This window comes from Chanodichthys erythropterus, chromosome 5, assembly GCF_024489055.1.
Source record: "Chanodichthys erythropterus isolate Z2021 chromosome 5, ASM2448905v1, whole genome shotgun sequence".
In the NCBI taxonomy this organism is placed as follows: Eukaryota; Metazoa; Chordata; class Actinopteri; order Cypriniformes; family Xenocyprididae; genus Chanodichthys; species Chanodichthys erythropterus.
Window position 1 is genome coordinate 24,035,499 of NC_090225.1, and position 25,247 is coordinate 24,060,745.

Below are 25,247 nucleotides of genomic sequence, written 5' to 3' on the forward strand. Positions count from 1 at the left end.
ATAATCAACTATTAATGATTAATAAAGGATTATTTTTAAGGAATCACCTAGTTGCAAAGGTAAACTCCTTTTCCTAAATCCAATCCTTGACATTTCAGACTGCAAGATTTGCACTGAATTAGAAATTTTAGTTGTGAGAAAAATAAATATTTAATTTCTCCTTGGGGTGAGTTAGAGAAATGTGCAGATAAAATGCAGCACACACTGCTTGAAATCAGGAGTATAAAGTGAGTTGATGAACACAAGGTCTGTGTAAAGTTTGAGTCAGTGGGGTGAGAATCACTATCAGCATCTGTGCTTACCAAAGATGTGCTTGCAGCCAACGGCTCTGTCTTCTCCAGGTGGGGTTTGACTGTGATCGGCGTGTGTGTGTCGTGAGTGCTTCTGCTGTCTAAACTGTGGTCTACTACATCTGACGGAGTGTGTGTACGGTGCTCTGGCGTATTTGTGGAGCCCAGGCTCTGAAGCACATAGGGGGTCTCATCTAAATGGGTCTGTTGACTGGGTGTGGAATACGTTTCTAAGACTCCCACAAGTTTTCCTAAGGCCCCGCCCACCCCTTCACCAGAGGTCATGACATTAGGTGAGGTCAACATGTCTTCTGTTTCTGTGGGAGGGGCTAATGACTTGTGTGTGTTTTCTGAGAGGGTCATGAGTGTGAGTGTGTCACTGGTGTGTGGCGTCTGTTCCCCCCTCCATGCACCCTGCTCCTGACACAGACAGAGAAAGAGAGAGACGAGCAAGTGTGAATTTTTTTTTTTTTTTTTGGGAATTTATTCTGTTTTTCAGACTTGAAAGGAGCATGACGGTGATCACACTGGACGTATGAGAGGGAGAGATCAGGAGAACATGCACAGTTGTGTATAAGAGTCAGTGCTTTTACATGGCACAAAAAGATAAAATACTAAACATAAATAACATATATCATATCTGCTATTCTTCTAATATTCTTGAGCAGGAAAAAGCTTAATTTAAAGAATGTGTCATGTAAACAACAATCGTTCACGAAAGACAATAAATTATTCTTAATACACATGCACTTAGACAACTGTGCAGAGTGAGCAGTTGGCTAGATCATTTTAAATGTTCACATACACTTGTTTCAACAATCTTTTCACAGTAACCATCTTATCTTACATTTGGAAGCAAAAAGAAAAAAAAAAACCTCAAAAAACAAAAACACTGCTATACAAACAAACAAACAAACAAAAAACATCAACAACATGCCATATAAAAGATTTTAGAATCTTTTTGGTATCATAGCATTGTATTTAGTAGTTAAAAGTCAAGGACAAGATATCATGCAATGAAAAAATACACAGATTCTCCCTGCTTAAAACATCAAGACATTATAATTATACCAAAATGTGAAAAATTGTAATAATACAAAAGGTAATTAAAAGTAGGTGTGTCCAAATGTTGACTGGTACTGTATAATGATATTTGTAAATCAAATAATTTTATATTCGATGGAAACCTGCTGGAGTAACTGTGCAGTGTATCAGAAATACTGGTTATGAATTGTTAAGGTGCGGTCATATTTACCATTAATCTGCAAAATGTGGCCAAAATTTCAATTAAATTTGCCACAGTGAAGAATATTGCCTGATGGACTCCTGTTGGCAAAGAATTTCCCTTTGCAAATTTCACATTGGGCTCAGATTTGGTGACCTTTGATCATTTGCAGCACCGACCAATAGTAAGCCTCTTTGTTTGGCAGTGACTTCTGTGTGGGCGGGCATTTGTAATGCAAAAAAATCAACAACAAACAAGGCCCTCATTCTGGCAGTGCCAACTCAAACATAACACCATTCATAAAATGTCTCTTTGGAAAGCAGTTATTTAGAGTTGTTTTGTTTGCTTATCATCTTTTTTTCCTGTATTTAATTCATGGTATTTTGTAGCATTTCATTTGCTTGCAAATTGTCATTGAGCAACGGTAAATGCGACTGCACCTTTATAGTGTAGTTGATTATAATGAGATCCAGTTTTATTGCGCCACACCGCACAAGTCCAGTGCAGACACAGCGTGACATGTAAACATTAATATTATGGAAAAAGACAAAAGTTCAAAATGCTCTTTGGTATTAGAATGTCCTGACAGAATTAGACAATATCATAAACATTTGGGAGAAAATCACAAACTCCCCAGAAAGTTGCTTTAAGCCCTTTTATACATTGCTTTGTTTGATTTATACAAAACCAGCTTAATTTTACCCTTGTTCTGTTCTTGTGACTTCAGTTATGAACTATTGTAGATATGCTTTCCTCAGAAATCTTTATTTTTACACATCTGCCATGTAAATGCACTGAAAGGAAGTTCTAGCACTAGTAACATCTACATCTAGGGGGTCTAGAGGTGGAGTTAAGACTTGGAGGTTCCATAAGGAGAGAACTACAACTAGGAGACCAAACACCTCTGCTGGCCTCTGGAAGGGGATGTGGAGATCTCTGTAACAGAGGAGGTATTGGTTACCATGTCTGCAGGGAGAGACTGGCTTTCCACTGTGGCGTCCGCTTCAGATAAAGCTTCTGACACACCTGTTCCCGAGGCCACAGATGTATCTGTTTCTACCTGTAAATGCAGGGAAAAAGAGGTTACATACTCTGATATCTGACCACAGTCTGAACTTTCTAAAAGACTACAAAATGTTTTCTTTCTTGCATTTTAAAGAACAAAAATTTGATGCTTGCAAGGCAACAATGATTTTACTTAATATTGCTGCTGAATATAGTACACACATTAATGTGATCAGATTAAGAGCAGTCATTACTGGAGAGGGTCTAGCGTTACCTTAGAGTCTGTTGCTTCTGCTTGCTCCAAAATTGGTTTTGTAGAGGAAACATCATCTCCAGAAACAGAGTCCTGCACAAAAAAGCACATTCATTGATGTCAACCATACAATTAGTTACTGAACAGTTTGCTAAACAAAGTAAGTAAAACAGCTCAATTAGCTGTGGATTATATAGATTTTTCTTTATATTGTGCCGATGAACACTTCTTAAAGGGTTAGTTCACCCCAAAATGAAAATTCTGTCATTAATTACTCTCTCTCATGTCGTCCTAAACCTGTAAGCCTTTCATTCATCTTCAGAACACAAATGAAGATGTTTTTGATGAAATCTGAGAGACTTTGCAATTTGATCTTTGATGTTTCAAAAAGTTCATGAAGAGATCAGAAAACTAATCCATATAAATCGAGCGGTTTACCATATGGATTAGTTTTCTAATCTCTTTCTGATCTTTTTGAAGCATCAAAGTGGTAGTTGTACAGCTGTCAATAGAGGAACAGACATCTCTCAGATTTCATCAAAAAGATCTTCATTTGTGTTCCGAAGATGAACGAAAGGCTTATGAGTTTGTAACGACACGAGGGTAATTAATGACATCATTTTCATTTTGGGGTGAACTAACCCTTTATATCATACACCACTCATGCTTTAACAAAGATCAATTAACTGTCACTTTTTTCTAACACAGATTTTAGCTTAATCTCTGTATAGGCATAAAAACTTTAGAGAAATCATGTGTTACATTTAGCACTTGTGAGCAACAATGAATAATACAGACTCAGTGAAAGAATGATCAAGTCATACTGCCCCCTAGAGGACGAGGAATAACATGCACATCATCATTCAATCAAGTAGTGTGGAAACTGCACTGTTTGAAAAATGTAATCAAAATAATCTTCAAACTAAATTTGAAAAGTGATAAAGAAGAATCAGGAAGTGGAAGAAACAAGGACTTGGTGAAGATGAGAAGGGGGACGATAAATGTAGTCAAAACAGAACTTTTAGAAGATGAAATAACCAGGAAACAGAGTTAAGTCAGCTGGTGTTGATGGGATGGGAAAACATGACAGAAGAAAGCAAAGGAAACATTAGGTGGTGTCGAGGGTTGAAGTCTCTGATTCCTCTGCATTACCTCCATGGTCACGCAGGAGAAAGCCTCAGAATACAGAGAGGTGGGCGACATTCGTCTTGTCTCCTCATCCTCATTTTCTATGTGAACTTCATATTCTTCTTTTTTTTCATCAGAAGCCTCTTCTTCCCAATCTCCTACATCCTCAAAGAGCTCCTCCTCTTCCTCAGACTCCTGCTGTCCCATCACATCAGAGACACACACACATGCACAGCAGCAAGCACAAACAAAACATGCAACCACACAGACACATTAACTGGAGTGGAGATGATTTCGTAGAAAGACAGACAGTTATTAAAACAGGTCATGTGCTGCACTTGATGTTATTAACCTCACAAATATACAAATAAGAACATTAACCCGGGGTTTACAGTTGTACAGTGTAAAATATTTAAATAATTTCTAACCCAGAACAACGTATGAACAGTGAAATATGGAAAAACTTACCAAGAAATTATGCTAACTTGGGGTTGAAAATAATTTTGGGTTAATAACATCAAGTACGAGAAGCCATTAGAACTCAAGCTCTTGCATTTGACTGCATCAGAAATGCTAAAGCTCTGCCTTTTAGTACTTGTTTGAGAATATGAACCATTATGGACAGACGCCGTCCCCTCTAAAAGCATACACAAGGTCAGGGCTTTACTTTTCATCTGCAGTATTGTCAGGTAAATTTTGACCTGAGAGCTTATGTCTTTACTTATCAATTTGGAAATAAACATTGAATTAAAATGAGAATCCCAATATATATATATAATATATATATTGGGACATATAACAACATATAACAACATATATGAATATGTTGTTGGAACTAAAATAATTATTTTGAGTGTTTCAATGTGTCTACACCGGACATGAGCGGTGCAACACAACAAAAGAAATTAAAACTCATTTTAATCAGAGATGCTGTCTACACTGGATATGGTGCGATGCAAAGTGACTCGACAAATAAACTGATGCCCTGTTTTATTTCTGATGTACTCCAAGTGCACAAAGAACAAATGGATTTGCAACGGTTGCTTTGACGCATCCAGTGTAGATAGACTCAAGCTGTTGCCTCACTTCTTGAGGAAGATTATATTCACATTTATTTGTATAGCGCTTTTTACAATACATATTGTTTCAAAGCAGCATTACAGAAAATGCATGTGTCTACATTACAATTAGATCTGTTATCAGAGGTGACTGTGTAATGGATTTCAGAAATGTACATATACAAATCATGCAGGTAGCTAGCAATGTATTCATTTAAGGTACAGTAGAAACAATGAGCTCATTAAAGTAATGAATACATGTTGTTAACAAAAATTATTAGGATGTATAGAACTTTTTGCATAGGTGCATGTTGATTCAGATCAATGGACAGACGCAATAATGCAGCTAAAACAACATGTTTTGTGTATATGGTAAATTATACTTTAATACAAGCATTATAAAGTGAATAAGTCCAATTATGGATGATGATTTTTTGTTTGTCTTTTATATTTTTTTAAAAAGCAATAATAACCTCTGCATGTTCTGGTGAACAAAGCTTTTTAGCCATGACTATATTTAGTAATAATATTTATTGCTTAATTATGACAGCTGCATATCTTTCTGACTTTAACTGCATTCGAAATCGTATACTTCCCTGCTACATAGTATGTGAAAACAGTATGAGAAAAGAGTGGTATGTCCGAATTCTGTGTATTCCTAAATGTTTAGGTGAAAAGTACCCAGATGACCTACTATATCAGGGCGATTTCAAAGTGCGCATTCAATGTGTTCCCTCGTACCTGTGTTTCTGTGGGGGTGTTGCTGCTCCTCTCACAGATCCAGGTGAATCTTTGCTCCGGCGTGGATTGCTCCACCGTCATTAGCGTTGCTCCTGATTTTCTCAACACATCCTCCTCTACATGCGCAATCTGAATCTGACCGCTCTCCTACACACACAAAATATAACATATTATAATATAATCTTTGTGTTGGGATCATTACATTTTAATATAATATTTTGTCTAACCTGTGTCTCTTCCTCAGTGATAGTAGGTGGAACACCGAGGGGTGGGACACTTAGGGGCGGAGCAGATATATCCTGCACCTCAATTGAGTATTCTAGAGCCAGCTGAGAGGAGATGAACACAATACTGAGCACTGTGCGAGTTGTGTGTTTGCCTGTGTGTATGTGTTTGTGTATGTGTGCTCTACCTGCTCTAGTTCCAGCAGCTGTTTCTGTAGTAGTTCTGCTCTTTTAAACACTAGGAGTGTGTTTTCAGCTTTGTCAGGAAGACACAGACCATCCTTACAGTTCTGGATCTCAGCTACTGTCCTTTTCATCAGGTCAATCCTGTCTTCTGTTGCCTGCAAACACACACAAAACACCCACAGGAATCAGGTGTTTGAAAGTAACTACATCATAACGTCACCCCTGTGACTGGTCAAATGTTTAAGTACACAATTATTTTACCTTAAGACTGTCTTGGCTGATGTCTTCTTTGGTAGTCAGAGTAGATTTAATTTTGGCTACATCTTTCTCCATGACCTTCACCTCTGATTCAATGGCATCCACTTCCTTAAAAAACACACCGCACACATAAACAGATGTTTCATGAAAATCACCTTCTATAGATTATACAGCTGTACATTTTTTACACAATAAGCTATAGTTTGGTGACAAAATATCCCCAAAAGTGAGTTAAATCTGAAAAACATCTCTCTTGGAACATAAAGTAACATCATCATTTGGAAAATTAAGTAATTAAATTCTTTCTGTATCGCACAATGCACATTTCTAAATATTATGCCTAAAATGTGTTTTAATATCACTGTTAATAAGGATTGCATGATGTCTGTATAATATCAGTCTTTAAATGCAAGATATTTAAAGTGTACCAAAAGTTTACTTGCAATAGTTCCACTTTAGCACAATCAATCTTTACACAATCTTTAGTTGGACCTCAGCACTACTTCCACACAATTAAAGTGCATTAAGTACTAAATTAGTTGTTCCAATTTAGCAGACTTTAAGTATACCGGTTTATTATACCAAAAGTACATTTTCAGGGTATTTTTATTAAACACATAAATGTGTTTGGGAACCCCTTGCAGTCTGTGAAAAATAAATAATTTTAATAAAATTAGAGAGATTATCCAAAATGCAGTCTACTCTTAAAAATGCTGGGTTAAAAACAGCCCAAGTTGGATTGAAAATGGACAAACCCAGCGATTGGGTTGTTTTAACCCAATTGTTGGGTTAAATGTTTGCCCAACCTGCTGGGTAGTTTTACTTAACTCAACTATTGTTTAAAAATTACAGTATTGCTTACTTAAAATGAACCCAAAATATCTTGAAAATTAACATTTATAAATATGTTTAATAAATTAACATTTTAATTTCATTTTAGATTCATTTTTAGTCAGCCATATAGTCATTTTCAAACAATAGTTGGGTTAAATAAAACTACCCAGCAGGTTGGGCAAACATTTAACCCAACAGTTGGGTTAAAACAACCCAATCGCTGGGTTTGTCCATTTTCAACCCAACTTGGGTTGTTTTTAACCCAGCATTTTTTAGAGTGTACTGTCCTGAGTAAGATATTTTACATAAAAGATGTTTACATATAGTCCACCAGACAAAAAAATATCTGAATTTATTAAAATAACCCTGTTCAAAAGTTTGGGAACCCTTGGTTCTTAATACTGTGTGTGGTTACCTGGATGATCCATGACTGTTTTTGTTTTGTGATGGTTGTTCATGAGTCCCTTGTTTGTCCTGAGCAGTTAAAGGGATAGTTCACCCAAAAATAAAAATGTGATGTTATCTGCTTACCCCCAGCGCATCCAAGATGTAGGTGACTTTGTTTCTTCAGTAGAACACAAATGATGATTTTTAACTCCAACCGTTGCCGTCTGTCAGTCAAATAATGGGAGTGAATGGGAACTCTAACAATAAGAGTCGAAAAAACTTGCATAGACAAATCCAAATTAAACCCTGAGGCTCATGAGGGCACATTGATGTCCTAAGACACGAAACGATCGGTTTGTGCGAGAAACCGAACAGTATTTATATCATTTTTTACCTCTAAAACACCACTATGTCCAATTGCGTTCAGCATTCGCTTAGTGAGGTCTGATCACGCTCTGACAACGGCAGTAATGTCTAGTGCTTATACTTTGTATAAGTAGTTAGTGAGTGAGTTATAGTGAGTGCGAGACATCACTTCCGTTGTCAGAGCGCGATCAGACCTCACTAACTGAGTGCTGAACGCAGTTTGACATAGTGGTGTATTAGAGGTAAAAAATGATATAAACACTATTCGGTTTCTCGCACAAACAGATTGTTTCGTGTCTTAGGACATCAATGTGCCCTCATGAGCCTCAGGGTTCCATTCACTCCCATTATTTGACTGACAGACGGCAATGGTTGGAGTTAAAAATCATCATTTGTGTTCTACTGAAGAAACAAAGTCACCTACATCTTGGATGCCCTGGGGGTAAGCAGATAAACATCAAATTTTCAATTTTGGGTGAACTATCCCTTTAAACTGAGCTCTGTTTTTCAGAAAAATCCTCCAAGTCCTGAAAATTCTTCAGTTTTCCAGCATCTTTTGCATATTTGAACCATTTCCAGCAGTGACTGTATGATTTTGAGATCCATCTTTTCACACTGAGGGACTCAAACACAACTATTGCTGATACTCCAGCAGGAAACATGATGCATTAAGAGCCGGGGGTAAATCAAGGTAAATTGTACTTATTTTTTCTTTTGTGAAACATGCAAGTATCTTCTGTTGCTTCTGAAGGGCAGTGCTAAATGAAAAAAATGATATTTCAACAAAAAAAAAAAAGAAAAATGTGGACATCTTCATCCTGCTCAAAAGTTTTCACCCCCAAACTCTTAATGCATCGTGTTTTCTTCTGGAGCATCAGTGAATGTTTGCAGCTTTTTTAATAGTTGTGTTTGAGTCCCTCAATTGTCCTCAGAGTGAAAAGATGGAACTTAAAATCGTTCAGTCACTGCTGTAAAGGGTTCAAATATGCAAAAGATGCTGGAAAACTAAAGAATCTACAGAGCTCAGTATAGCTGCTCAGGACAAACAAGAGACTCATGAACAACCATCACAAAACATAAAAACAGTTGTGGATCATCAGGTAACCACACACAGTATTGAGAATCAATGGTTCCTAAACTTTTGAACGGGGTTATTTTAATAAAATCAGCTATTTTTTTTGTCTTGTGGAATATATATGTAAACATCTTTTAAGTAAAATATCTTACTCAGTTCTAAACAAAAAATAACATATATATCTGTGTGCTCACTGCTGCTGCATGCTCCAGCTGAGAGAGGGGTCCCAGCAGACTGTGCTGCATGTCTGCCACACGTCGATCAGCATTTGAGAGCTGCTCCTCTAATGGACTGACATCAAACACACTCCCCATCTCTGTCAGCACACTGCTGAAACCCTGAAGAGTCCGTCTCATCTGAGCAGAATCATCCAGAACCATCTGAAAAACACACACACACATATATATACATTATTATTAGACAAGAAAATGACACAATAGGGCCTTTAGCTTAATTTACTAGGCTATAACCGAATACGTGTAGGTTAAAACCCAACAATGGAATGATGCAGGTTTCTTCTAGCAGGACTTTTCCTGTAATAAGTAACTGTAAGCTAAATGATAATGATGTTTTTGAGAATAATACCTGCAGTGCGCTCACATGACTGTCAAGGCATCTGGCAGTGGTGTATGTGCAGGGTGTCGTAAGCCAGGACTGAGCCTCAGAGATCCAGCTCTGTGACCCCTTCACCATCTCTTGATGCTCCTGCAGCCAGTCACGGACCTACACAGAGACAGTATAGATAACACACTTTAGGTAACAAAGTAAGTTATTATTCACTGAAACTCTTGTTTTCCTTTCATCTGAATCTATCATTTTCAACTTCTTTGCTAATTTTTGGGTGAAAAGTTCCTTTAATGTGCAGCAAAGCATCATGAGAGTCTATTCAGGTGACCTTGCTGAGGAAGGTGGTTCTCTGTTCAGCCTGTTTGTTGAGGCGTGTGTGGGTCTGCTGAGTGTTGGCCAGGTTGTCCAGAATCAGACGGGTCTCGTCTGGATGCATTTCACTCATGTCCTGTAGCTCAACCTCGACTGCCGTCAGACGTGTGTGTAAATTATCCAGCTCGTCCCAGACTCGCTGCGAGGGATCAATACAGAAAAAACACATTTTAAATCATCCGTAGGTTATTTAATCTGTTTCTAGACTTCACGGTAAAGAGCTCATTTAAAACACTGCTTCACAGAACTTGCACCTATACGCCATAAGCAAATGCAGGTGCATTTTGAGTTTTCTGACTGTTTTTTGTAACATATCAGCAGTATTAAAAAATAATGTGATTTGTGGGCTATTATATTGTGTATTTCCTTTAATAACAGCTTAAATCAATTTAATAAATTTAAAATCTGTTATTGGGAGCATGCATCAAGTGCTATACTTGTTAAAATTATGTGTAAAGTACTTCATCTCATTACTATGTATTTCTTCATAAAATTGCAAAAAGATTGTTGATAAATTGGTTTATAGTGCATCTTCATGCTAATGACCTCAGCATTCATCAATACAAAAATAGGCCCAGCACTGAACCGTACATGAAACGTTACATCTGCCACATTGTAACCTATTATATGGGCACCAGTTTGAATATACGCTTACAACACAAAATGTGTGAAACAGGTTTCAAACTTAGTAGACTAAACTCATGTCTGACCTTCTGTGTGCTCTCAGCTTCATTGAAGTTCAGGCTCTTCTGCTCTAACCAGCTCTGAACTGATCCCAGACCTGCTTTAATCTCTGAGATTTTAGCACCCAGCCTGTGAAGTGGGCCACTTTTCTCCACAGCTGTCTTCACCTGTGAGCGAGACAGCAAGTGAAATGGACATAAAAACAAACAAATGTCAATTGAAACCAACAAAATTACTATATTCACTTTTAAAAAGCATTAAACACATGGACAAAATAAGTGTCTATGAGACAAAACTCTAGTAACAGGAATTCTAAATCCTAACTACGGTCACAGACGTGCGTGTGTGTGTGTTTGAATGTGTATATGGATGATGCAACACCTCTTAAACCAGTGAATTAGTATGCGTGTGGATTATGTGTCTCTGATTCAGGGATCTAACTGTTCTAGAGTGAGATGTTCTCGTCTCTTAATTCATGAAAGATGAGATGAAACTGCAGCAAGTGTGATGTTTACAGGGGGTTTGTGAAGCACATTTAGTTGTATGAGTTCAGTGACGAACAAGAACATATTAAATTAAAAAAAAAAGGTTTTAGACAAATATTGCTCATATAATAAAGGATGAGTTCTCAAATCAAAAATAGCAGGTCTGTTTTAATGAATGTAAAATCTGGGTCCTGAAACATAAGTTGAGAACCACTGTAAAGAATGCATCAAACCTGCTCCTCCACTTCCTGTAATGACTGTGAGACTTCCTGTAAAAGGCCCTCTATCTCTTCAGGAATCGGTATGTTTTTGTCAGAGTACATCATCTTCAAGCTTTCTGAAATACGCTGCAGAACAGCCTTTTGGGTACACAGCTGTGAGTGAACCTCCTGTTGAGCGAAAAGGGACATTACTCATTAGGTTACATTAGTAATGAGTACATCTATGTACTGCACAAATAACCAATTTCCATTTTATCCATTTAATTTTAAAAATACTTCTCGGTACAAGAGTTTTTTCCAAACCAAAGCTCATTGTAGAGTCATAAACAAGAACGGCAAAAGTAACTTAATTGGACTGGTTCTCCACATAACACAAACATTCACTCAGGGCAGAATTGACTGTGAGTGACAAAACATTTGAAACCTGGGGTTGTTACTATGGTGATCATATTCATTATGATATAAAAATAAAAAGATCTCAGGTGATATTTTATGTCTCACTGCCAAGTTCTTAGAAATGTTATTTTGGACTACCTGAACTAACCTTGTCATATCATATAATTAATTCACTTGTCCTTGTGACTGGCTTCATGCTTATACACCAGACTAATTTACTATATAATAATAATACTAATACTAATAATATTTTCATTCAAAATTGTTTAATTTATTTTTAATAAAAAAATAAATAAATGTAAAAAGAGAATTTCATATTATATCAGGACAGTTACTAAATGCTTTTAGACATTTAACTTTATGTCCAACAAAATGATCAAACTAATTATTAATTAAGAAAAAAAAAAAAAATAATATATATATATAGAGGTTTCTAAAATAGGTTTATACAACTTATATATATTGAGATATGTTATATATATATTTTTTCATATATATACAGTTGCAAGAAAAAGTATGTGAACCACTTACAGAATAATAGAACATCCAGGTCCTGCAGATTCTTCAGATTTTTTCAAACTGAGGACACAACTATTAAAAAAGGTTCAAACATTCACTGATGCTTCAGAAGGAAACATGATGCATTAATAGACGGTGGTGAAAACATTTGGAATTCAAATATCAAGGTAAATTGTATTTAATTTGTGTTCCCGGGAAACATGAAAGTATCTTCTGTTGCTTCCGAAGGGCAGTGCTAAATGAAAAAAATATATATTTAAACAAAATAAGAAAAATTTGGACATCTTCATCCTGTTCAAAAGTTTTTTTTTGCCCCCCAACTCTTAATGTATCGTGTTTCCTTCTGGAGCATCAGTGATTGTTTGAACCTTTTTTAATAGTTGAGTTTGAGTCAGTCCCTCAATTGTAAAAAGATAGATCTCAAAATCATACAGTCACTGCTGTAAAGGGTTCAAATATGCAAAAGATGCTGGAAAACTGAAGAATCTGCAGGAGCTGGAGGATTTTTCTGAAGAACAGAGCTCAGATTAACTGCTCAGAACAAACAAGAGACTCATGAACAACCATCACAAAACATTAAAACAGTCGTGGATCATCAGGTAACCACACACAGTATTGAGAATCAATGGTTCACATACTTATGAATCTTGTGGATTATATGTAAACATCTTTTATGTAAAATATCTTAATCAGGACAGTACTAAATAAAAAATAACATGCATTTTGCATTATCTCCTTTATTTTGTTAAAATTATTCACATTTTCACAGATTCTGCAAGTGGTTCACATACTTTTTTCTTGCCACTGTATATGAAAAAAAAAATAGGTTATACATTTAACAGTGGGAAAGAGCGCAGAATTTCGATTTTGAGATTCTACTGAATACAATAGCAAAAAAAAGAAAGAAGAAGGTACAATAAAGAAAACACTTACTGTACATTTATAGGAACATCAGAAAGCACATGGAAACGATGCACAATGCAATATTCGGTTTATGCATATCAATAATTCACATAGCACCTGTATCTCTCAGCACTATTTAGCACTAGTCTCACTGGTTGACCCAGTCAGTGATGATGCTCTTAGTTCCTCAAGCCTTTCAGGTAACAGAACCAGGACAATCTACTCAAAAAGCTCTTAAACTCTTTCAACCCTATTCACCTCTACGGCTCCAGTTAGTGAGATAAAGCTTCTAACCTCTATTTATATTATAATGAGCCATTAAGATGGGAAGAAAAGCTGCATAAACAAGATCCCAAAATTACCCCAAAACCCAGAGGGATTTAGAGTCAGAAAGGACCATGCTTTAGAGAGAGAAAAAGAGATTATCTATTCAGATCTTCCTATTTGGCGGCTGTGTTCTTCATGTTTTTATGCTTATTTCTGTTCCTTTATTGCTTTAGCATTTTGGCAGTATCATACAAGACACATTTGAGCAAACTGAACTGAAAGATGGATTGTGTGTGTGTGTGTGTGTGTGTGTGTGTGTGTGTGTGTGTGTGTGTGTGTGTGTGTGTGTGTGTGTGTGTGTGTGTGTGTGTGAGAGAGAGAGAGAGAGAGAGAGAGTGCATTAGCTGACATCATTATTGGCTTTGGGATCAAACCTGGAATAACTACTTACAGGTGTATTGTGTATGTGTGTGTGTGTGTGGGAAAATCTGAATCTGAAGTGTGTGCTTGTGAGAGTGAATGAGAAAAAGAGAGAGTGTGTGTAACTGAAACAGTGAAAGGTTGTGTGGGAATGTTGGACATGACTCAGCTATTTAAGCAGAACACTAACACACTAGCCCTCTCATCTGTGTGTGTGGTAAAGAGGTAATGAGTCTATAGCAGTGTGTGTTTGAGAGAGAATACCTGTTTAAAAGTCTTTGAATCTTTAACAGAGTCTGTTTGAACTGATTGGATGGAACAGCCTATTCAGCACAATAAAAAAAACTCACTTTCACAGTGTTCTAACTAGACATGAAGCGATAAAGTGCAACGCATTTTCTTAACCAGCAGCAGCTGTAAACAACAGGATATTTTAATGATTTCTTGGTTTCCATTTCTACAAATTGATTGCCACTCAAAACAGCCTGGTTGGAACAACCAATATTGAGCAACAAAACCTATGACTAAACAGCATTTCCTCAGCCTCTGCTGCCCAGACACAAACCTCATTACAGCATTCATTAATCTGTCAGGGTTCATTCAGGTTTATTCATTTGTAAAATGTGCATTTGTTTTGCTTTTCCAGTATGTCATGAGATCTGTTTAGTCTGGGGCACACTGAATCCACAACAAAACAAAAAACAAAACAAAACAAAAAACAAAACAAAACAAAACAAAACAAAACAAAACAAAACAAAACAAAAAAAACAAAAACAAAAAAAAACATATTTCTCTGGTGCAAAAACAATGAGGAACTAAATGTTTCACAAACAAACAAAATGACATGGAATCATTAGGCATTAATGAAGCAGTTTGCTGCTGCTACACTGCAATTAAAAAAAGCTACATTGTTTTGAAAGCCGATCAACTGTAATGCTACTGAAAAATGTAGTAAAGCTAGAAGTGTTGTTAGCTGTTGCTAGCTACTTCAAAACACAAAAGGGACTTCACGAGTGAGAGGTATTATTCAGGGCAGAGATAATGAAGTTTGCTGGTCGCAGTCAGGGACAAATGGAACATTGTGTCAATGGCAAATCCCCCTTCCTTCTTTTCCATCTCATAAGCTTTAGTAATTCTCAGACTGGAGCGATAGATTTTCTTACTGTACCAACCTAGTTATAATCCAATTCTTTAACTCATGTCATGTAAAAAATCTAAACTGGATAAGACCGGACAAGTCACAAGACAGGTGACTAACCTGTAGCTGTTTCTTGCTGGGTTCGTGCTCCAGTACAGAGAGGAGAGAGATGGCAGATTCCAGCCATTCTCTGACTCCCTCCAGCTGCTCCTGCACTCGTCCCCTTTCCTCCACCTCTGTTCTTACTGCCCTCTGACCCTGAGTGCTCCGCTCCTTCAGACTGCAGAATACACAAGTCAAAACATGTTAAACTCTCAGTCCATACTGCAAAAATGGATGCTATAAATGCAGATAAATGTCCCAGAATCCATACATTGGTATGTTCTTGTTCAGTGAAAAATTCATATGAGTAAACTTAAAATAAAAATATTTAGCTGAGACTGTGTGGTTTAATGTTCAGAAGTATGTATGTGCTTGCTGGGCCTCTCTGTGATGGCATGTTGGCATCCAAATGTTGACCCACTTTAGTCTGTAAGCCCACTGATTTGGAATTAACGCATGAACCACTGGGACATGGAGTCCACAATTGTAAATATTAGGCAAAATCATTAATATTTTGAGAAAACGATAATTAAAATATCTTAGAAAATGATTAAAGAAAAGAAAACTGAAAAAAACTACCATCAATTCGTAATAGGCTAAGTAGATTTCTGACCTATGGTAACGCTCCTGCAGGGCTTGAAGCTTTTGGCACAGCTCGATGGGCGGAGCCTGTTCCAGGTGGGGGGGGACACCAAGCAACCTCGCAACTCTTAATTCCAATGCAGAGAGAGCTCTGTGTTCGCAGTCCAGTCTGTCTTGGTACTGGGAACAGAATAGCAGCAGTTCCTGCAGCTCGTCACCAGTCAGATTCTTTCTGCTGCTGTCTGGAAGTTCCGCATCCATCTGCTCCAACACACTGGCTGCCTGCTCCACCTGCAGAATGACAGCAAAGGAAAACAAGCTTTTTTAAAGTCTTATTGTTATTTCACATGCATGTTGATATACAGAAGGTAAAATACTCGCTATCAGTTTTGGTCATGGCACTTACACTCCTTGTGACACTGCTCCACTCAGCTTCCATTTGTTCTGAGCGTGTCTGCAGATCATTGGCACAGCGCTGCAATCTTGCCACCTGCACCCAGACGTCATTCACTGCATCCTCCCTGTTAGCTCTGCATCCATACAATGAACACCACTCCCTCAGATTCACCAGTTTTCCAAGAAGCATGGCAACCTCTTCCACCAGAGCCTAAAAAATAAGGAATAGATTTGAATATGCTGGCCTAACAGCCAAACCATATGTATCTCATTGCATTAGTTGGCAAAACAGATAAATGATACAGATCTTTTGGTTACAAGGGGAGCTAAAGTTAACAAATGCTTGTCGTTCTGCAGAAAAGGGTTTTATTTGCCTTTACCTTGAGTTTCAGTTGCTGGTCTTTGCAGTCTTTGTGTGAGGTAATTTTTTTGGAAGCACATTGTGATAGCAATGTTTCCGAGTCTCTCACTTGCTGACAAAGCTCCTCATAGCATTTACGTGAATGTTTCTGGCACTCAACACACCTTGTTATGGACAAGAAATTGGTTACTTTCCACATTTTGAAATTTAGAAATTGATGGCAGGATATATTATGATGATAAGATTTGATAAGCATAGTGAGCATACTGTATATAAAATAAATGCTAATTATCTAATTAGATAAATTATCACACAAATTTATTAGTGATTATTGTCATGAACTGTGAGGAAAAAACGGTGTTCTTATACAATATGAATGAGGTGTCATACTAAGTACCTCTTCAGAGATTCTAGTTGTATTTGGGCCTGGGCCTTGAGGGTCGATAGCCTGACCAGGAGCCCGCCAAGAACCTCTATGTGTAGAAATTCAGTTTGCTGTGGATTGAAGCAGGGATGCTGTGGGGTTTGAGTTTGGAGCTGTGAAATATGTGACTGGAATTCTGTGTCTAGTGTCAATAAAGTCTGCTGAGTGTCTTTGAGTTTTTCTGAGCAGCTTCTAGCAGAGCACATTGAGGGTAGAAGGACCAATGCAGCTCTTTGCAGGAACCGAATGGTATTGTTCACTGCCTTGGTGTAGTTCCTCAGCAGTTCTTTGGCTTTAGTTAAACTCACCTGAAAAGAGAGCAGAAATCTTCCTTGAACTCTATATGCTTAAATGTATATTTTCAATAAAGATTCTGTGTATGTTTCTAAACATTTATGTTTATACCAATTATATTGCAAAGAAATATTGTGAAGATGAAACACATCATAAACTCACCATTTGTTGATCACACCTTTCCAAAACCATATCCTTCAAGCAAGTAAACTGTTTGGAGTCCTGTGGAGGTTGAGCCCCAATCTTTTTTTCAAGAAACGCAAGCACTCGCATTCTAGATTCTACAGTCTTTCTGAGCACAAGGTGCTTTCTTAGTTGTTTTTCAATGACTGCTTCTTTTGGTTCAATATTACAAGACTTTTCTAGCTCCTCATTGGTGTCTTTGAGGAACTGCTTAAGTACTCTTTTCTCTGATGGGTAGTCAATATGTTTCAGCAGATCCCATTCCAGTATCTGAAGATTATTGTTCACTGTCAATTCTGAGGTGTTGAGACTCTCCAAGATTTGATTGAGTCTTGTTTGTTCAGCAGAGATCTGAGATGGATAAAGATCTGCTATGATTTCCTGGAGTTCATCTCTTGTTTCCTCACACAAGAGTTTTATTAAAGGGATTTGGATCAGTATGTTTTGACAGGCTCTGTAGCGTTCCTCTTTGTTGATGCTCTCATCTTTGGTCCTTGGAATCTGTGCCTCCATTTCTTCCTTTAGTTTTTCAATGCTCTGACTAAGGCTCAAGTACCTTTCATGAGCTTGTGCTTTGAGATCCAAATCGATCATTTTGTGGTGCAGTTCAGTGATAACACATAATAGCTCTCTTCTCTTGTCCTCTGCACAGGGACTGACTTGTTCAACCTGAGATTTGCGCTCCACAATCATCTGTTTAAAGGGTTCGATAACAGAGAGGATATCCTTGGTAACTGGAAACCTGTGTCTTTTTAAATCAACTAACATTTGTCTCAGGCTGTTCTCAAGAGATGATACCTTCCTCTGAGAGGATTCTTGGCTCTGTATGACATCCATAACTTTCTGGCAACATGCCTTCTCATAGATAACAATACCTTTTATGTCCTCTTGAAGGTTGGTGAGTTTCCCATTGAGCTGAGTACTCTCTGAGACACTTAGCTCTGATGCAATGTCTCTGCTTTTCATCAGAAGGGCTTCCGTGACAGCGGACTGCTTTTCTGCCTCTCCAAGAGTGTCCTGTATCTGCCTCAACCTGCGATCCAGGTCTGCCGGACTCAAACTTTGATAATCCTCTCTCCTCAAAGCTTCTCTCTGGAGATGTCCAACCACCCAGGAATCAACATCTGCTATTTGCTCTGACATCTTCTCTCGGGTTTGAAGCCCTGACTCCATCTCGTGAACTGCCCTGGCTAGTTTTCCTGCCGTTGATTTGGACAAATCCTCTAGGGCCTTCAAGGATGAAGTCACCATTGAAACATCAGCTTCATCTAGGTCATGAATCAGCTCATTGACTTCCTCAACCAAAGACTTCAACTGGCTTTGCTTGGAGCTCATCTCTGACTGCAATTTCTTTAAATCTTTAATCTGTCGATGGACCTCTTCTGGAAGCAGAGACACCTTTTTCTGTCGTCCTTCGATATCAAATTCTGTCTGCTTGGCCCAAGCTAGAGCATCTGTCATTACCTTTACAATTTTACATAAAGTTGGGTTGCTGCTGCTGGGGGTTGCAGCCGCTAACTGTTCGCCCATTTGATCCAGCTGATCTTTGATACACTGAAGGTCCTGCTCTATGCTGGATGTCTCTGCCTTGAATTGGAATTCCTGTGCAAGTGCCTCAGATGTCTGCTGAAGGTAGAGGTACTGCTGATGGGTGGAAGAGAGATCAGCATTTATATTCATAATTTCTTGAGCTCTCTTGCCATCCCATGAAACTGGTGAGGATTTCGATGCATCCAAGGTTTTCTGAATGTTCTCGAGATGGTCTTTTAAGGCTCCAACCTCTTGAAGAAGGCTGCCACTTTCTTTAGCATAAGCATTAACCATGTAAAGAGCAATCTCTGCATCATTCTCCAGGGCCCTCCACTGGCTTTGCAAGTTGTTTTGCTGTATTTCCACTGCTTGTCTCTCAGGGAGACTGAGGTGGGGGGACAGTTTTGCACAAGTTTGAATTAGCTCACCGAGAGCTGTCCTTTCCTGCTCCATGTTTCTCAAGAAAGAGCGCAGCCTCTCCTCCTCAGCAAAACTGCTCACAGCTGGAGATCTAGGGATATACAAGACACATTTATGTTTTCCTTCCTAATAACCAGAGGTTTAATACAGCAATAGCTCAATTTCCAGTGTGATAAGTACAGAAAACAACTTGCTTAATAGTAAATACTCACGTTCTTAGTGCCTCACGCTCAGTTTTGAGTCTCTCCAGAGTAGCTTTGACTTTCTGGGTCTGGCTGTCAAAATCTGTAACCATCTGTAGTTGTACTTCCTTGGAGTGAACAGAGCTTGCTGCATCCCACAAAACTGCACTCCATTGGGCGCTTAGCTGTTGCATGCCCTCATGAACTGTGCCATTAGTAAGAGTGCCAATGTCTCCATTAGCCTGGTCTTGCCTAGACATCATAGATACCTGTCTCTGGGCACACCTTCTACATTCCTAAAATAATATAACAATACAGTAGAAAATACTAAATTAGCTCACCTACAGCAACACTGCATTTACATTTTAAATAGGCAATAGGCTACAGAAAAATCATTTATAAATAAGGTTTAAGTTCATCACACACTGATGTTGTTATGGGGTTAACACACCTCAGCCTCCTCTAGTTGTTTGGCCATGTCTGCAGTGTTCAGAGCAGCTGGGCAAGTTCGAAGGTCCAGTAAATGGAACACTAGTCTTTTTAACTGAGCTTCAAGATCAGTGCTGGATGTGTCAAGAAGTTTCTCTGTACTTTCATGTGGTACACCCTAAAAAAATAATAAAAGCTTTCTGAAAAGACAGCTGACACAATGCACATTTATTCATGTTTGTTTATGTTAAGTTTATGTATTGACACTGTTTAAATTGATTGATTTAAATATTACCTCCATGAGTTCACTTTTTGGTATTTTTTCAGTCATATTTTTGATCTCCATGAAGATATCCTTCATTGTGGGTCCCTTTGGTTCTTCCTCTTCCTCTGCTGGACTCTCAGAGATTTCAGTGGTGGGACCAACTTGTGGAGAAACATCCACATCTTGATTCTGTGGCTGCAAAACATTAAAAATTAACAAAGTAAACTAATTGTTGAAATGAAGACTAGCAACTACAATACATTACCTTACTTACATAGGATAAAAGATTGTAGACACAACTGAGTAATTAGAGCAGTAAATGAAGTAAATTCAAGCAATTAAACTCAACCATGGTTAAACGCCCCCCCCATCTCCCCCCCCCCCCCCCAACAAAATCAAACTCAAAAGCCATTCCAAACATACTCAGTGCCACAAGGAACTGAAAGAAAATCGTTTATGCCCTCTCTATAGGCGTGATAATATTGCAAAAGAATGCAATCTTTATTCACTGATAGAAGGCAGTGGTAACTCTGTGCATGGTGCAAAATGTGATGGGATTGTCTCTGTGGTAAGGCAGCTGAATCCACAACAACATATGAAGACACAAAATGGAGCCAATTCAGGAGCCACAGGTGTTAATGGAAACTTTGTTAGAAGATTGTTTTTTCCATCAGAGTTAAAATCTAATGTGTTAGCTGTGCTTGGTAATGGAGACAATTGTATTACTGCAAAAAAGTGGATCAATTTCACACTGCAAACCAAATAATGAAATTGCTTAACAACACTTTATTTTTGCCCTAAAAGCGCACATCCTCAGTTGAAGAAATCCATCAGAGTCCATCATGCAGATGCCACACCATCATGCAGGTTTGTTCCTTTGGTAGAATCATGCATTTTAAAGTTACCTGAATCTCAGTGATGCTCTCTGTTTGACTGACTACACTTATGGTTTCTGGGACCAAGATATCAGAGTCCTGCCCCTCCTCTTGCTGCTCACGACCAATCAATGGCTTTGTGTCACACACCTCTTTATCTTCCTGTTTAGTTATTGGTTCAACATCAGCTTCCACTTCCAGTTTTGCACAAACCTTTTCATTCCCTGAACTTTCTTTGTGGCTGGTTGTTGGAGTTGGTATCACCTGTGGCTCTTCTGGCATTAATGGAATGCTGTCAGCTTCTATTTGATCTTTCTTTCGCCTGGTTGGTGGAGTTGGTAGGACAGGAGTGGTAGAAACTATCTCAGTCTCTGCTTGGCTGTCTTTCCGCCTCAGAGGTGGAGTTGGTTTAATTATGCTCATCTCTTCTTTCAATTTAAAAGCACCTGCCTCTATCTCTTTTTCGACCTTACTATCTTTCCTTCTTGTTGGTGGTGTAGGTTTTGCCATTGTCACATCACTTTCTACTCTACTAATTTTGCGTCTGACAGGTGGAGTTGGTTTAACAGTGGGCTCTTTGCTGTCTTTATGTTCACTGGTTTGTCCATCATCACTTTTTCCTAATTCAGCACTGTAAAATAATGTTTCACTCTCTGGTTTATCCTTACATCTTCTTAATGGTGGAGTGGGTTGAGTCTCCAGATCCACTGATAATCTTTGACCTTCTCCTTTCTCTTTCCGTCGTCTTGCTGGTGGTGTGGGTTGAGTCTCCAAATGAAGGGACAGTCTTTGATCTTCTTCCTCTTTGCATCGTCTTGCTGGTGGTGTGGGTTGAGTCTCCAAATGAAGGGACAGTCTTTGATCTTCTTCCTCTTTGCGTCGTCTTGCTGGTGGTGTTGGTTGAGTCTCCAAATGAAGGGACAGTCTTTGATCTTCTTCCTCTTTGCGTCGTCTTGCTGGTGGTGTGGGTTGGGTCTCCAGATCAAGCGACAATCCTTTATCTTCCTTCTCTTTACGTCGTCTTGCTGGTGGTGTGGGTTGGGACTCAAAATCAAGTGAAAACCTCTCACTTCCCATTCTCTCTTTACGTCTTCTGCTTGGTGGAGTGGGAAGTACTTCTCCCTCTATCTGTGATTCAAGGTTTGAAGATAAACTGTCACCTTTATGTCGTCTGGTGGGAGGTGTTGGTGTGACATCCATCATATCAAACTTGAGCTCAGTTTCACCCTCATTCCGTTTTCTGACTGGTGCCGTTGGTTTAGGCTCAAAGTCTATGGATTGTGCTTCATCAACAGATGTGACCTTCTTTGTCACTTCATCCTCAGTGATATGCATGGTGTCCCCACCATCAGATTTCTTCTCTGCTGTTGTTGACACTTTTACCTTGTTTGATTGGACATAAGTTTCACTCTCATTTTTTCGCCTGACCGGTGGCGTCGGTTTAGGTTCTGCTTCTAGGGATTGTACTTTATCATCTGTTGGAGCCATCTTTATCTCTTCTTCCACAATGACATCAATGGCCTCTACACCTTCAGGTTTCTCTTCTGATGCTGTTAAGATATTCACCTTGTTTGATTGGATATCAATCTTCTTCTCATTTCTTCGCCTGACTGGAGATGTTGGTTTAGGTTTGGCTTCTATAGAATGTGCTTTTTTACCTGCCTTTTTTGTCTCTTCTTTATTAATGATATGCATGGCATCTCCACCTTGAGTTTTCTCCTCTGGTGAGACATCCACCTTTTTTGACTGGACCTCAGTTTCCTGGTCATTCCGCTGCTTGTTTGAAGATGTCAGTTTAGGTTCAGCTTCTATGGATTGTGCTTTATCACTCGATGAATTCGTCTTTGCCTCTTCTTCTGCAATGACTTCCATGGCCTCTTCACCTTCACTTTTCTCCTTTTGTGTTGAGATATTTACCTTGTTTGACTGGATATTTCTTCCCCTGACTGGTGGCATCAGTTTAGGTTCAGACTCCATGAATTGTGGTTTATCACCTGATGGGATCTTGTTTGTCTCTTCTTCTACAATGACATCTGCAGCCTCTCCAACTTCAGGTTTCTCCTCTGATGTCAGTGAGACATTCATTCTTTCGGATTGTACCTCAGTGTCCCAGTCATTCCGTTGCTTGATTGGAGGTGTCAGATTAGGTTTGATTTCTGTGGATTGTTCTTCACCACCTGATGGGGTCTTTGTCTCTTCTCTCAAAATGACGTCCATAGCCTCTTCCCCTTCAGGTTTCTCCTGTAGTGTTGAGACATTCACCTTGTCTGTTTGGATTGGAGGTGTAGGATCAACTTCTATGAATTGTGCTTTATCACCTGACAAGGTCTTCTTTGTCTCTTCTTCTACAATGACATCCATGACTTCTCCAACCTGCCTTAGTGGTAGTTTTTGGTTTGCTTCAACCAGTTCAGATTGTTCTGATGCGTCCAATGGTCTGTTTGTGTTGGCTAGAACCTCCGTTTCTGTTTCAGCAGATTTTGCCTCATCTTCTGTCTCCATTCTTTCTGATGCTGAACATTCTGATCCCTGAATCTGTGTCTCAACAGGTTCCCTTAAAGGAGTAGCTTCATGAGCATGACGTCTCTGCATCTCCTCCCCCTCAGGGAAGTCTAGAATAATATATCGCCGTTGGATTTCACGAGGGCCATTATTTGTAGTCCAGTTGCCCTCTCTGTCAGCAATTGCAGAATTTGGTCCATTGTTCCAAGAAAGTGTTCCAATACTTCTTGAAGCAGCATCTCCACTACCTTGTGTTCCAGCAAGTGGAGCTGCGGTTGTTTGCACTTGTCTGTTAGTGTCTATATCGTTGCGCTGTTCTGGTTCTATTGCTGAACTAATTTCTGATATACTCACCATACCTGCCTCATTGAGAAAAGACTGAATACTGATTGCTTCTTTTGCTATGTCAGAAATTTCAGCTTCTGTAGAGGCCAAAATTCCATCATCTTGTTTTCCCATTGTTTGACACAATGTCTTCTCATTTGCAATAGCACTAGGAGAGGCTGTCCTCACTGTACTGTCTGTGTCTACACTCTCTATGTGCACAGTATCCACATCTAAAATGAGTGTAGCAATCCTTTTTGTTTGTGATTCACCTTGTTCACCAGGTTCCTCTTGAAAATGTGGAATAAATGAGCCCTCTTCCGCTTTATCTGATTCTGCAGTCATTGCTTCAGTGTTCACACACTCCACTCTATCAGCAAAAGAGTCTGAGCTCACAACCTCAACAGACAACTGGCTTTCTTGTCCTTTTGTGCTCAGACTTGGAATTCCAAAGTACAGAGAGTCTGTGTCTTGCACTGTAGTTTCCAAGCTGTGGAGAGCTGCAGACGAGGAAGTGGACTTCTTTTCATCTGAAATCTCATCATTATCAGTCTTTGTTTCCAAAGCAACAGAAATTAAATTCACATTTTCAGCTTCATTTTCAGCAGCTCCATGGGTGCTTGTAGGAACAGCAGAATCATATACTCTTATGCCTGGTTCAGGTATAATCTCTGTTGTTATATGTACAGTTGTTTTGATATCAGCCTTGTCAGTTTCTAATATTGGTGGTGATTTTCCTGCAGCATGAACTTCTGTTTCTGTTGTAGTTTCTAAAACTACAGATATAGGTATCTTGCTTTCAGGGATTTCAGATGGCTGCACATTAGCCTGTTCACTGTTATCGATCATTTTGCAGCTCTCAATGATGAAGGATGAGATAGAAACAATTTCAGACAAGGAAGTGGACTTCTTGTCCTCTGCAATTACATCATTATCAGCCTTTGTTTCCAAAGCAACAGGAATTAAATTCTCATTTTCAGCTTCTTTTGCTCCATGGCTGCTTGTAGGAACAGCAGAATCATATACTCTTATTTCTGGTTCAGGTAACATCTCTGTGATTAACGGTACAGTTGTTTTGACATCAGCCTGTTCAGTGTCAGTTTCTAATACTGGTGGTGATTTTCTTACAGCATGAACTTCTGTTTTTGTTGTAGTTTCTGAAATTACACATAAATGTATCTTGCTTTCAGGGATTTCAGATGGCTGCACCTTAGCCTGTTCACTGTTATCCATCATTTTGCAGCTCTCAGAGATTAAGGATGAGGAAGAAACAAATTCCAACTGTTCAGACTCCTTCGTCGATGGTGTCACAGCGGTAACCTACAGATGGTATTTATCTTACATTATTGCTGCACGTAGTCTGTTAGTGTGGCTGG

The 25,247-nt window shown here is 38.7% G+C and overlaps 1 protein-coding gene across 16 annotated transcripts in view; it reads right to left on the minus strand.

Moving 5' to 3' along the window:
• syne2b (spectrin repeat containing, nuclear envelope 2b) overlaps positions 1–25,247 on the minus strand; it is a 137,365-nt gene that overhangs the window by 71,956 nt on the left and 40,162 nt on the right. For 11 of the 16 annotated variants that reach the window (XM_067386675.1, XM_067386681.1, XM_067386682.1 and 8 more), the window contains 23 exons: positions 21,076–25,191; positions 20,201–20,365; positions 19,928–20,083; positions 19,507–19,772; positions 17,324–19,385; positions 16,841–17,175; positions 16,463–16,607; positions 16,093–16,293; positions 15,718–15,977; positions 15,123–15,282; positions 11,372–11,527; positions 10,680–10,820; positions 9,926–10,108; positions 9,616–9,753; positions 9,225–9,410; positions 6,372–6,476; positions 6,113–6,265; positions 5,928–6,029; positions 5,701–5,847; positions 3,926–4,099; positions 2,795–2,866; positions 2,477–2,575; positions 303–710 (listed from right to left, as the gene is read on the minus strand). In XM_067386675.1, coding sequence (XP_067242776.1) covers positions 303–710; positions 2,477–2,575; positions 2,795–2,866; positions 3,926–4,099; positions 5,701–5,847; positions 5,928–6,029; positions 6,113–6,265; positions 6,372–6,476; positions 9,225–9,410; positions 9,616–9,753; positions 9,926–10,108; positions 10,680–10,820; positions 11,372–11,527; positions 15,123–15,282; positions 15,718–15,977; positions 16,093–16,293; positions 16,463–16,607; positions 16,841–17,175; positions 17,324–19,385; positions 19,507–19,772; positions 19,928–20,083; positions 20,201–20,365; positions 21,076–25,191 — 9,930 coding nt within the window. The remainder of the gene's footprint in view (positions 1–302; positions 711–2,476; positions 2,576–2,794; positions 2,867–3,925; positions 4,100–5,700; positions 5,848–5,927; positions 6,030–6,112; positions 6,266–6,371; positions 6,477–9,224; positions 9,411–9,615; positions 9,754–9,925; positions 10,109–10,679; positions 10,821–11,371; positions 11,528–15,122; positions 15,283–15,717; positions 15,978–16,092; positions 16,294–16,462; positions 16,608–16,840; positions 17,176–17,323; positions 19,386–19,506; positions 19,773–19,927; positions 20,084–20,200; positions 20,366–21,075; positions 25,192–25,247) is intronic. The other 5 variants (XM_067386676.1, XM_067386679.1, XM_067386677.1 and 2 more) reach the window with 5 other exon arrangements.